This window comes from Lichenostomus cassidix, chromosome Z (assembly GCF_008360975.1).
Source record: "Lichenostomus cassidix isolate B80296 chromosome Z, HeHo_3.0, whole genome shotgun sequence".
In the NCBI taxonomy this organism is placed as follows: domain Eukaryota; kingdom Metazoa; phylum Chordata; class Aves; order Passeriformes; family Meliphagidae; genus Lichenostomus; species Lichenostomus cassidix.
This window is the reverse complement of record NC_139511.1, coordinates 2,971,808-2,982,566: the sequence shown is the minus strand read 5'-3', so window position 1 is coordinate 2,982,566 and position 10,759 is coordinate 2,971,808. Positions and strand designations below refer to the sequence as shown.

Here is a 10,759-nt window from a genome sequence, read left to right as displayed (position 1 = left end):
TTTCTGAAGTGACCAAATGCCATGCCTGCATTTTGGCAAGAATAGGAGTCAAGTCACAGAGAGCAGCAGCAGGTTCTTTTATGTCTGCTTCTGCTCCAGAAAGACCAGAGCACAAATGAGCATTTTGAGAGTGGACTCTGAAGAGGGTTCTGATAGCTAAAGCTGCAAGTGCTCAGCTGACTTTGGTGCCACTGGAGTCCCTGGGAAAAGCAGCTCTACAATACTGAAATGAAGGACAAGTGTGGCTGGCAGCGACCTCTGAAGGTTCTTGTCCAACACCACCACACAAAGCAGGGCTGACTTCGAAATCCAATCCAGCTTCAAAGTCACCCCCTGTGGCACAAGTTGCTATTCAGGGAAGTTCTAAATCACTTCATGGTCGGAGTTCTGTGGCAGAGATTGAACCTGTGCTGGACTAAACCCAGGAGTTTTGGGTAGAGGGGAAACAATTGTCTGTCAGTGCCTGACACTGTTTGGAATGTGTGGAGAAAGCTAAAGTCCCCCAGAAAAATGGAAATTTCCTGCAGCTAGTTGTACTGCTGGTCCCTCCACAGTTACTGCTCTGTGTAGATGTGTGGTGTTTGGAGGGGATGTTTGCAGTGTTTCTGCAGGGTCTGCAGGCACTGATTGCTGGAAAATGCAACAATAATCTACCAAGAGAAAACCTTGCACAGCTCCTGCAAACATCCCTCGATAGCCAGTATGTGCACAAAGATGGGGGAGGAGAGCAAAAAAAATGTCAGCAGTTGAATGGGGGAAATTGTTTCTGGAGATGTGCATTCTCCATGTGGTAAATCTGATCCCTAATGGTCCTTTCAGAGAAACACCTTTCAAGCTGCAGTGATCCTGTGGCACTTCAGAAAATTAGCATGCACCATGTATTTCCTTGGTGTTTTGGGGGATTTGGGGCTTTAAGAGTACTGTTTTCAATTTTTGTCTTCCTTTTTCAGTTCATAAGATAGCTGATGTTGTTCTCAAGAATTATCAGAACAAAATTGAAAAGAAAGAAACATAACCAAATAACGGCATAATGCAAATGCAGGAATACTTGCCAGTTCAGTTCTTGCATTCAGTGTCTTTTATTCATGTTGGTTTTGCTCAGAAGCATCTTTTTGCCCTCTCAGTCTGTTCCAGATGCAGTTGTACAGAACCACAGAATCACAGGGTCTCCTCAGGGCACCTCTTGGGATCACCCAGCTTGTCTGAGAGTTGTTTCCAGCCTCAGCCACCCCCATGGCCCTCACTGGACTCACTTGGCAAGCTGAGCTCTCTGTCCTGTGGGGAGACTCCTGTGGGAGGAGACTTCCACGGTGACATCCACATAATTTCTTTGTTCATTGGCTCTTATCCAGAGGCCTCAGCTGTGCCAGCTGTGCCAGCTGAGAGCTCCAGGCATTCTGACCTTGTTAGTCCATAGAGTGCCTCCCCTCTGCCTCTTGATGCTCGAAAAGATAGGCTGGAAATAAAACCTCATAGACCAGTGTCTATAGAGCAGGTGTTTGTTCATTGCTGTGCTGGAGGTGAGGAGGATTTCTCTACCTATTTCACCCACTCTTGTCAAGTGCCATGTTTCATTTAAGCATTGCTCAATATTGTCATCGTTATTGTAGCATCACTATATTTGGGCATGGAACTAATTAGGATAATAGATATACAACTGTGCTTGTGCTGCCCTAAGTTAGGTGGTCTTGGGGGTCTTCCATGAAGGCTCAAGGTCTCACATCTGAACTTTTCAAATTTGTCTTCGGAGCATGAGCAGTTGTGGTGTTCTTTGTTTTTTCTGGCTCACATCAGTCTAAATTCTTCATTTTGTCACTAACTGGCTTTATATTTGCCAATTTCTCATTAGTACATCCTACTGCTTCCCCATGCCCATATAGCTACACTTGTCTATTTTGAGACCATCGTCCTGGTGAGTTTTTTGTCTATTCAAGCATTTAGCAACTAGTTAACCATATACTAGTTACTACACTGTATAGAAAGAAAGGTATGATCCAGGTTATATAGGTGTCTTATAACTCAAGCTATATAAGAATCTTGAAACTTTGTAACTTTGACCCAAGTTATATAGGCATCACTCTGCTGCCCTGCCTCTCCCTCCTGAAGAGCCTGCAAGCGTCCAACTGGGCACTCGAGTCACAGGACTCATCCCACCAGGTTTCATTTATGCCAAGGATGTCAAGTCTCTGGGACTGGACCAAAGCCTCGAGCTCCTCTAGTTTGTTCCTCTTGTGGAGTGCATTTGGTGTAGAAACAAGGCACATTTCGGGTGTGGTACATTGTAGCCAACACCTCCTGAAGCACCTTGAGGTGACCCATTAGTGCAGGTTTGTTCAAATTTCGGCACACCATGCCTTTTCTTACCACTGGCCAGCCAGCATGCTCCTCCCTTATCACTTAGCCCACAGAGGGATAGGTCTTTGTCTTGCAAAAAAAGCAGTTAGTGACTCATTAGCTCGCATTCCTCTCTTATGATCGTAACCCCTTCTAGCGCTAGACCCTTTGACTTTGACAAGATGAAGCAGTTTATCTTGCAGAAGCAGTTGCAGTTAAGGACTGTGGCTACTATTTAATTTAATCTCTACTTTATACTGTGTTGCTGGTATGTTAAGGTGCTTATGTTAAAGGAGTTCTATGTTTCACTTTTCCTATCGAATATATAATTTGGTGTTTTGGGAAGAATGGAGGAAATCACTACCTGGACTCTTGACTTCTTATTTGTGAATTGTCTTCTTATTTCCCCGTGACTTTTCCGTGGCTCGTTTGTGAGCTACTCCTTGCGGAGTGGAGCCGTACCGCGGGGGACAGAGGGCTGCCCGGTTCCACCATGGCCCCGCGGCAGACGCGGGCCTGGGGGCGCAGAGAAAGAGGTGCTGGCGGCGCACTGGCACCCAGCGACACACAGGGACAGCCATGGACACCTAACGACAGCCCCTTCATGAATTGCTGGCCTTTATTGGCATCGCCAGCCCCGCGCCGCAGCCGCGCTCTGCTCTGCCGCTCCTCGGCCGCTCGTGTGCCGCTGCTGGGCTCAGCGCCGGCGGCGTCTGCGGCTGCTGCGGCGGCGCCGGCGGTACCTGGAGCGGCGGGAGGCCCGGCGCCTCCTGCGCACGCCCCGGCGGCGGGAGCGGCGGCGGCGCCGGCTGCGGCTGCGGCTGCGGCTGCGGCTCCTGCGGGAGCGCCGGCGGTAGCGGGCCATGCTGCCGCGGGCGGGGGCGGCGGGGTGCGCCCGCTTTTATAGCCCAGCGGGGCAGCCCCGGGGACACCGCGGCTTCGAGAGACACACGGCAGCACTGAGCTCACAGTGGAGCGGGCAGAGCCCTTTGTGAGGTCAGAGCTTTGAAGGACGAACATCACCAGTGAGGTCACACTTGGCTGGAGGAAGCCTCTCGTTCCACCAGAGCTTCACAGAGCCACATCAGCGGTGAGGTCACAGTGGGCCAGGATGGAAGCTCTCGTGGTGGCAGAGCTTTGCAGTGTCAGTGTCACCAGTGATGTCACAGGTGGCTGGGGGAGTCCCTTGTAATGCCAGAGCTTCATAGAGCCACATCAGTGGTGAGGTCACAGTAGACCTCGGTAGCCCTTTGTGACGCCAGAGCTTCACAGAGCCAACATCAACAGTTACCTCACACTTGGTTGGGGCAACCCCTGGTGACACCAGAGCTTCCCAGAGCTGATGTCACTAGCAGTGTCATAGTAGGTCAGGTGAAACCATTGGTGACACCAGAGCTTCCCAGAGCAACATCCCCAGTGAGGTCACAGTGGGCAGGTTGGAGCCCTTTGTTACAGCACAGCTTTGCAGAGCTGATGTCACCAGTGAGGTCACAAGGACAGGGTGCAGCTCTTGATTACACCAGAGAGTCACACAACTGACATCCCCCGTGAGGTCACAGTGGGTTGGGATGGAAGCTCTTGTGATGGCAGAGCTTTGCAGAACCAGGGTCACAGTGGGCTGGGGAAGCCCCTTGTGACACCAGAGCTTGGAAGGACCAACATCACCAGTGAGGTCGCAGTGGGCAGGTTGGAGCCCTTTGTTACAGCACAGCTTTGCAGAGATGATGTCACCAGTGAGGTCACAGTGGCCACATGGACACTCCCAGCCACACCTCCAGCAATGCCCAGCAGGGACCAAGATGTTGTAATTTGAAATGTCTCCTTATCTCAGGAGCATTCCCAGTGTGGATATGTGGCTTAGTAATTGTGCCAGTGAAAGAGCTGCTGCCAGAACAGATGGCAGAGAGAATTCCTTCTTGCATTTGGAGCCCCACATCAGCTGGACAGCACCAAGGGGACCTGTGTCACTGACAAACACGACAGAAGTGTCACACAGCCCTAAAACCTGGTAAAAAGTGTCCTTGTGCCCATCACCCCTGATCCTGGGGATCTGCACAGAGAAGATGAGAGTTAAAACGAAAAGGGAGGAATCTTGTGCAGGGAGTGGCCTGAAAGGCCTGGGTGTGATGGCCTCTGCCAGGGAGGCAGAGCAGAAGCTCTGCAAATAGAGCCCAGGTGTCAGCTGAGGAGATGTTCATGGGCAGACATGTGCTGCATGCACACTGCAACCTCACAGGGCTCACAGCAGCAGCCCTCAGGCTAACACAGAGTGCTCTTCCACTGGAAAAAAGAAGTGCTTGAAGTGCTGATGACTCCAAATGATGACAGCAGTCCGAGAAAAGAAGGGATGTTGGGATAGTAGGGCTGACTGTGGTGATGGATCCTGGGCTTTCCAGATCTAAGGGCACTTGTACCCCACTGTGCAGGGACAGCAACTCCAGCTCCTTCCTGCAGTTGTGGCTCCATCACTGGTGCTTCTGAGGAGCACCAGTGTGCTGCTTTCCAGAAATGGGAAGACTTGGGAAGAGGAGATGGACCTGGCACTGTGGGCAAATGCCAGTGGGAGTGGATGGCTCAGAGCAAACCCTTCCTTTCTGATTCTCCCTCTGGCAGGGGTACAACCCACAGGGGTGGGGACACTCTCACCCAGGGCCACCCACCATGTCCTGCAAATGGCAGCACTGGCCAGGCCAGGGCAGTGAGGGGCAGAGGGGTCACTGAGCTGCAGGGAGACCATGCTGACTGCTCCCAGCACACTCCTGCTCTCAGGAGACCTTGGCAATGTGTCGGGAGCAGGGATGACATGCAGGACCAGGGAAGTGTGACACAGGGGACCAACACAGAAATGCTGGAGCTTCATATAAGAAAGTGGTATTTTCTTTTTTCTCCCAGTCCCCATGCCATCCTGCCTGTGCCAGGGGCTGAAGGGAATGTAGTGGCATTGGTGGTGGCTGGCAGAGGACACAGAGCTGCATCCTGTGCAGCCTCTGCCTCCACAGACTGGATGTTTTGGTGAAGACCCTGCAGCCTCTGCTGGACGAGCACAGAGCCCCACTGACCCCCAGCATCAGCACTGCTGGGGTTGCCCAGAGCAGCAAGGAGACCCAGAGGCTGCTGTGCTCTGGTGTAGTCGGGGACGAGAACAACAGCCCTGTGGCCAGGGGCAACCCCAGCTCCAGCAGTTCCAGCAGCTCCATATCCAGCAGTTTCTGGGAGAGGATTCCCACCAGCAGCCCTGCAGGCTTCAGTGTGGAGGAAAAAGCTGGTACAATGGAGGCCAGTCCCCTCCGGGGGTCCCAGCTGTCCCCAAGCTGTGCCCAACCTCACAGAGCAGGACCAGCCCCCAGAGGAGTGGGAGCAACTGGTGGGGACAGATCCCTGTGCCTGGGGCAGCTCCTCAGCTCCCAGCCAGAGCAGGACCCCTTGCCTGGGCAGTCCTGGCACCCTCCAAGAGGAGGATCTCCAGCCTCCAGGAGTCTTCTCTTCCCAGGAAGGGACTGCCCCAACAGCGGGAGTTGCAAGGATCCTACAACCCTTTAGTCAGGAAAGAAAAGGAAATCCATTTTTTTCCCCTCACACAGTTTCTGGGCTTCTCCCCCTTCTGGTGCCCCTTCTCCCCTTCCCGTTGTGCCCCACCGTGGGTGGCTCCCTCCCAGAGCTCTGGAGCCACATCAGCCATGCCTCTTCCCACTGGAAATCCCGCTGCAGCCACACACCGGCAGCACAGCAGATGCCAAATGCAGACTGGGCAGGAAGGACAATTTACCTCATCACAGGTCCAATGGGGGTTCAACTGGGCATCACTCCTGGCTTCTGTTGGCAGCTCCCAAATGCCCCAGCTAGTCTCAGTGCCATGAGGGCCACTGGAAGCTCTGCCTGGCCAGAAGGAGCATCCTTGGATCCCAGCGCACCACTGCAGGGTATCAGCCTGGTGACCATGAAGAGGGGTTCCTCGCACCCTGGGGGTGCCTAGGTGCCTGGCAGAGGCTTCCTCTCACAGCTGGGTCCAGCAGGCTGAACAGCTATGGCCGGAGGGGATCCTTCCTCTCATCCAGGGCAGGCCATGATTACCCAAATCCTCCAAGTTCCGGCATTGCAAGGGGAGAGGCAGTGGCAGGAGAAGGTGTCAGCCAGGTGCAGGCAGTCCAGACTGCTCCCACCACATTCCTGCTCGTGGGACACCTCGGCAATGTGGCAGAAGCAGAGATGAAACACAGTAATGGGTACCTGACACAAGTGACTACGGGAGAGCAACACAGACATGTAGAAGCTGAAAACAAGAGAGAGTATTTTCATTTTTCTCCTGACAATGTGCACTGCTCAGGGGGAACACATCCCATTGTGACATCACTGGGTGGTGGAGGGTGACATCACAAGTGGCAGATTGTGACATCACCTCCATTGCTGATGACACTTGGGCATGAGCAGAGCCTGGGCCAGTCTGGGCCAAGCCTTGACTTCTGCCAAGCAAGACTGTGAGGTGTGCAGGGCGAAGCCTGGCCTTTCCCAGTGCTGGGTGATGTGTTGGGGGCTGCATTCACAGAATACAGCAGCTGCCAGGGCCCATCCCAGAGCCATCACTCCTGTCTCCCCGCCCTGCCTGCTTGGAGCTGCATCAAGGGTGACAGCCCTGTGTCCCTGCGGTGGCCGTGGGGCAGCTGATGTGGCTCAGGGAGACAGGAGGGTGTCCTTCTCCAAGGCCCTGGGCATTTCTTGCCTTTCTTTCCTTTCCCAGGCGCAGCCAGTGACCATGGCCTGTCCCTCCCGCAGCGTGTGACACCAGCGAGGGCAGCAGCTCCCGGTGCCCAGCTGTCCCCAGCACACTGCAGAGCACAGCAATGGCCACAGGGACAGACAGCAACTGCCCCATCTGCCAGGAGCCTTGGGATGACGCGGCTTCTGCTCTGCCCTGCGGCCACCGCTTCTGCCTGGGCTGCATCCTGCGCTGGGCAAACACCAACCCCTCGTGCCCGCTCTGCAGAACACCCACGGAGACCGTCCGGTTTTCGGAGCGGGGCGAGCAGGACTACGTGCAGTTTGTCATCACCTCCCCCGCCGAGCCGGCAGAGACCGGCGGCCAGGCAGAGAGAGCTGCCGGCCACCCGGACCAGAACAGCCCCGGTGGCCCTGCAACGTCCCCTGCACCTCATCTAGAGGGGACAGTGGTGTCCCCTGCACCTCCTCCAGAGGGGACACTGTCCCCGGCCGAGGCGGGGCCCTCGGGGCTGCAGTCCGTGGGTGGCCTCCCGCCCGAGGAGTGGGCAGGACTCCTCCGTCAAGCACAGCACCTCCTGGAGCCCGTGCGGCCCTGGCTGCGCCGGAGGCTGCGGGCAATATTCCGGGAGCGCTGGTGGCTGGCGGAGGTGGCGGAGAGCGACATCCTGCACGATCTGTGTCTCCACGGTCCGGATGAGGCCATCCTGGTCCAGAAGCTGCAGAGCCGCCTCGAGGAGCACGCGGCACCGCTGGTCAGTGGCCTCATCCCCGTCATTGTGAGCCGCTGCTGCAAGGAGGCCAAGAGGCTGCTGCGCTTCCGCGCTGCCGGAGAGGACAACGGCGCCAGCTCCGGCGGCTCCGGCAGCTCCGGCAGCTCCAGCCGCACCAGGTCTCGGGACAGGACTCCTGCCGGTGGCCCCGCAGGCTCCAGCGTGCAGGAGGAAGCTGCAGCATCACAAAGAAGCCTCCAGGGCAGTCCCAGCTGTCCCCGAGCTGTGCCCAACCCCGCAGAGCGGGAGCAGCCCCGGAGGAGCCGCAGCAGACGGCGGGGACAGCTCCCTGTGCCCGGGGCAGCAGCCACAGCTCCTCTGCTCCGGGCCAGGACAGGGAGCACCAGCCCGTTTAAACGCTGATACAGCTCCTGATGACTTTCTTACATTGCTTTGTAACTCTGGAACTGCAAGGAGTTCGCTCAGGTGGAATAACAGACAAGGAGAGCATTGCAGATGTGTTTGTGAATACTTCCCTTGTCTAGTTTGCTAACGAGCAAGTGCTGTAATTGAACTGAAAGTCTGCTTGGTAAAACTGATTTCAAAGTACACGTTTAATTAAGTTACATGTAAAGCAAAACATGAATGTTGCCACAGAGTCTTTATAATGCTCTGCTACTTACTTTGTGTTGAGGGGAGAAATTCCTGTGGTCTTTTTTCAGACCCACAGTTACAAAGAATGCTAGAAAGCAAATGACACCTGAATGTTTTCAGCTCATGCAAAAAATACATTGAGCAAAATATGACAAAAACGTACATTTGAGCTGCACTTCCAAAGCAGGTGGTTTACTTTTGACTACAGAAGAGGAAATGAAAGGATTTGTGTGCTGAACATTGTGCATTTCCACCATGGAACTGTGCAAATGCAATCAGTTCCTCCCTCAAATGAATATTCTCCTGTTTGAGACACTGTTCCAGATTGAACCCAAAATTTCAAGGAATTTTATTTCAACCAGCTGTGTTAAAAAAAAAAAATTAGTAAGAGCATTACTGGTTCTGGCTTACCAAATGTCTGAATGAATGATTAACAGAAAAATTGCACATTCTGACATCACAAGTATCCCAAGATAGTACTTCCTTGAATAAGTCTGATTTTCCAGAGAATTCAACAAGCAGGTTTGAGTCTGGTATTTTTCCTGTCTCTAAAAGAAGCTAAGAGAGCTCACACCTTTGCTGTGAACACACCTTTGCCTTGAACTTTGCTTACTCTGTTCAAGGCAAACAGGTTCAGAGGGGACACTTGGTCCGTGTCCATTAAAGCTGAATCAATGAAGCCTTTCCTTCTCTAGCCTGCAAGAAAGCTCTCAGTGCAGCCCGCAGCATTGCCATCGAGCAGACCCACCTCAGGCAAGGCGGCCATGTCAGGGTGGGGCGATGGAAGCTTCTCCTCCAAGTGTCTGACACAACTTCAACAGCTGCCGAGCTCGGGCTGATGGCTGTGGGCAGGGAGAGCTCTGCGGCTGCAAACAACGCCCAGTGCCCTCAGACTGCCCGTGCTCCCATCACCCTGAGCCGCCCAGCCCTCGTTACCCTCAGCGCCACCATTGCCCTTAGCCCAGCCCTCAGAGCCCTCAGCGCCATCGCGCGCACCCCTCACACCCCTCAGTCCCACCATTGCCCTCAGCGCCCCCGTCCGTTCAGCCCCGCCACCTCCCGCCATCGCTCTGTCACCCCTCAGTCCCGTCGTGCACCTCCGCCCCCTCTATCCCCTCACGCGCTTCTTTGTCTCAGGCTCCCACAGCTTCCTCCGGCCCCGAGGTCCCGCTCAGGGTCGGTGCCACCGGCAGCTCCCGCCGGGCTGCAGCTGCTGCTCGGCCCGGGAGCGGCCACAGCGGCACCTCGGGGGGACTCGGCAGGGCGGGGGTTCCCTGGGCTGGATCTGGGGATAAAGGGAGGAAATTCCTTGAGCGGGAGGGGCTGGGTGTCACTGAAGAGGTGCCATCTCATGCCACGGGGAGCACGGCGAGAGAACGGGACGGTAATCACCCTGACTTGTATAGGACAAGAGCCCCGGGAAGCACCGCGGATCCGCCTGGAGGAACCGCCCGGCTGGTGGGGAAAACCCGAGCATGGGGAGACGCTACGGACTTCTCTGAAATGATGAGTGTAGAGCTGCAAGGAGATTCCACTGGAGACAGTATGTGGAATCTCATCTGGAAAGCCCTTAGAGGAAAGGTAAAGAAAACCACAGAGGAAAAATCCCCAAACCACCTAACCAACCAAACTAACAAAACAAAACAAAACAAAACAAAACAAAACAAAACAAAACAAAACAAAACAAAACAAAACAAAACAAAACAAAACAAACCAACCAACCAACCAAATAAACAAAAAAAGAGCAGGGAGGACAACCAACAAAAATCCCAAAAGAGAAAGGTTACCAATATTTTTACCAGGGCCCTGAATGACAGGACAAAGGACAAAATATGTCCTCCAATCACATTCACTGCTAATTTGAAAAGTACTGGAATTAAACTCATATGACTTAAATGTGGAAAAGTCACAATGTTAGGTTACCATGTAATAGGTTTCTCAGCTGTGAGAGTATATATAGTTTGTAAATCAGTCACCTAATATTGTTTAAGCAAATGTTTCCCCCAAAGCAGAAAAACCCTGCACTCTTCTTTCCCCTCACGTTTCTCTAATTTTTCCTTTTTGTTTGTCATGCTTATCCTCTCACTTTCCTCCAATTTTCCCCTCACAATTCCCACCCTTTTCGACCCTCGTGTTTCTCACACATTTTGCCTCCCTTTCTCTGCCCGTTTCTCCGGTCACATTTCCCTACCTTTCCCCACTTGTTTCTGTCACTTTTCCCCTCATATTTCTGACCTTTTCTCCCTTCACGTTTTTCTTTTTCCACTCGTGTTTCTCTTTTTCCTCCTCACATTTCTGCCCTTTTCTCCCTTCACGTTTTCCTTTTTCCACTCGTGTTTCTCCCA

At 53.7% G+C, this 10,759-nt stretch overlaps 1 protein-coding gene across 2 annotated transcripts; it reads left to right on the top strand.

The window, feature by feature from the left end:
• The first annotated feature begins 4,085 nt into the window (after nucleotides 1-4,085).
• On the top strand, nucleotides 4,086-8,394 carry LOC146424229 (uncharacterized). 2 transcript variants are annotated; one of them, XM_085042417.1, is made up of 2 exons: nucleotides 4,086-4,178; nucleotides 7,070-8,394. In XM_085042417.1, exon 2 carries the CDS (start codon nucleotides 7,173-7,175, stop codon nucleotides 8,181-8,183), a length of 1,011 nt encoding a protein of 336 aa, XP_084898543.1. In that variant the 5' UTR covers nucleotides 4,086-4,178; nucleotides 7,070-7,172; the 3' UTR covers nucleotides 8,184-8,394. The 2 variants fall into 2 exon arrangements, with proteins under 2 accessions (XP_084898543.1, XP_084898542.1); XM_085042416.1 differs by lacking the exon at nucleotides 4,086-4,178 and adding an exon at nucleotides 6,744-6,814.
• The last annotated feature ends 2,365 nt before the right edge of the window (nucleotides 8,395-10,759 follow it).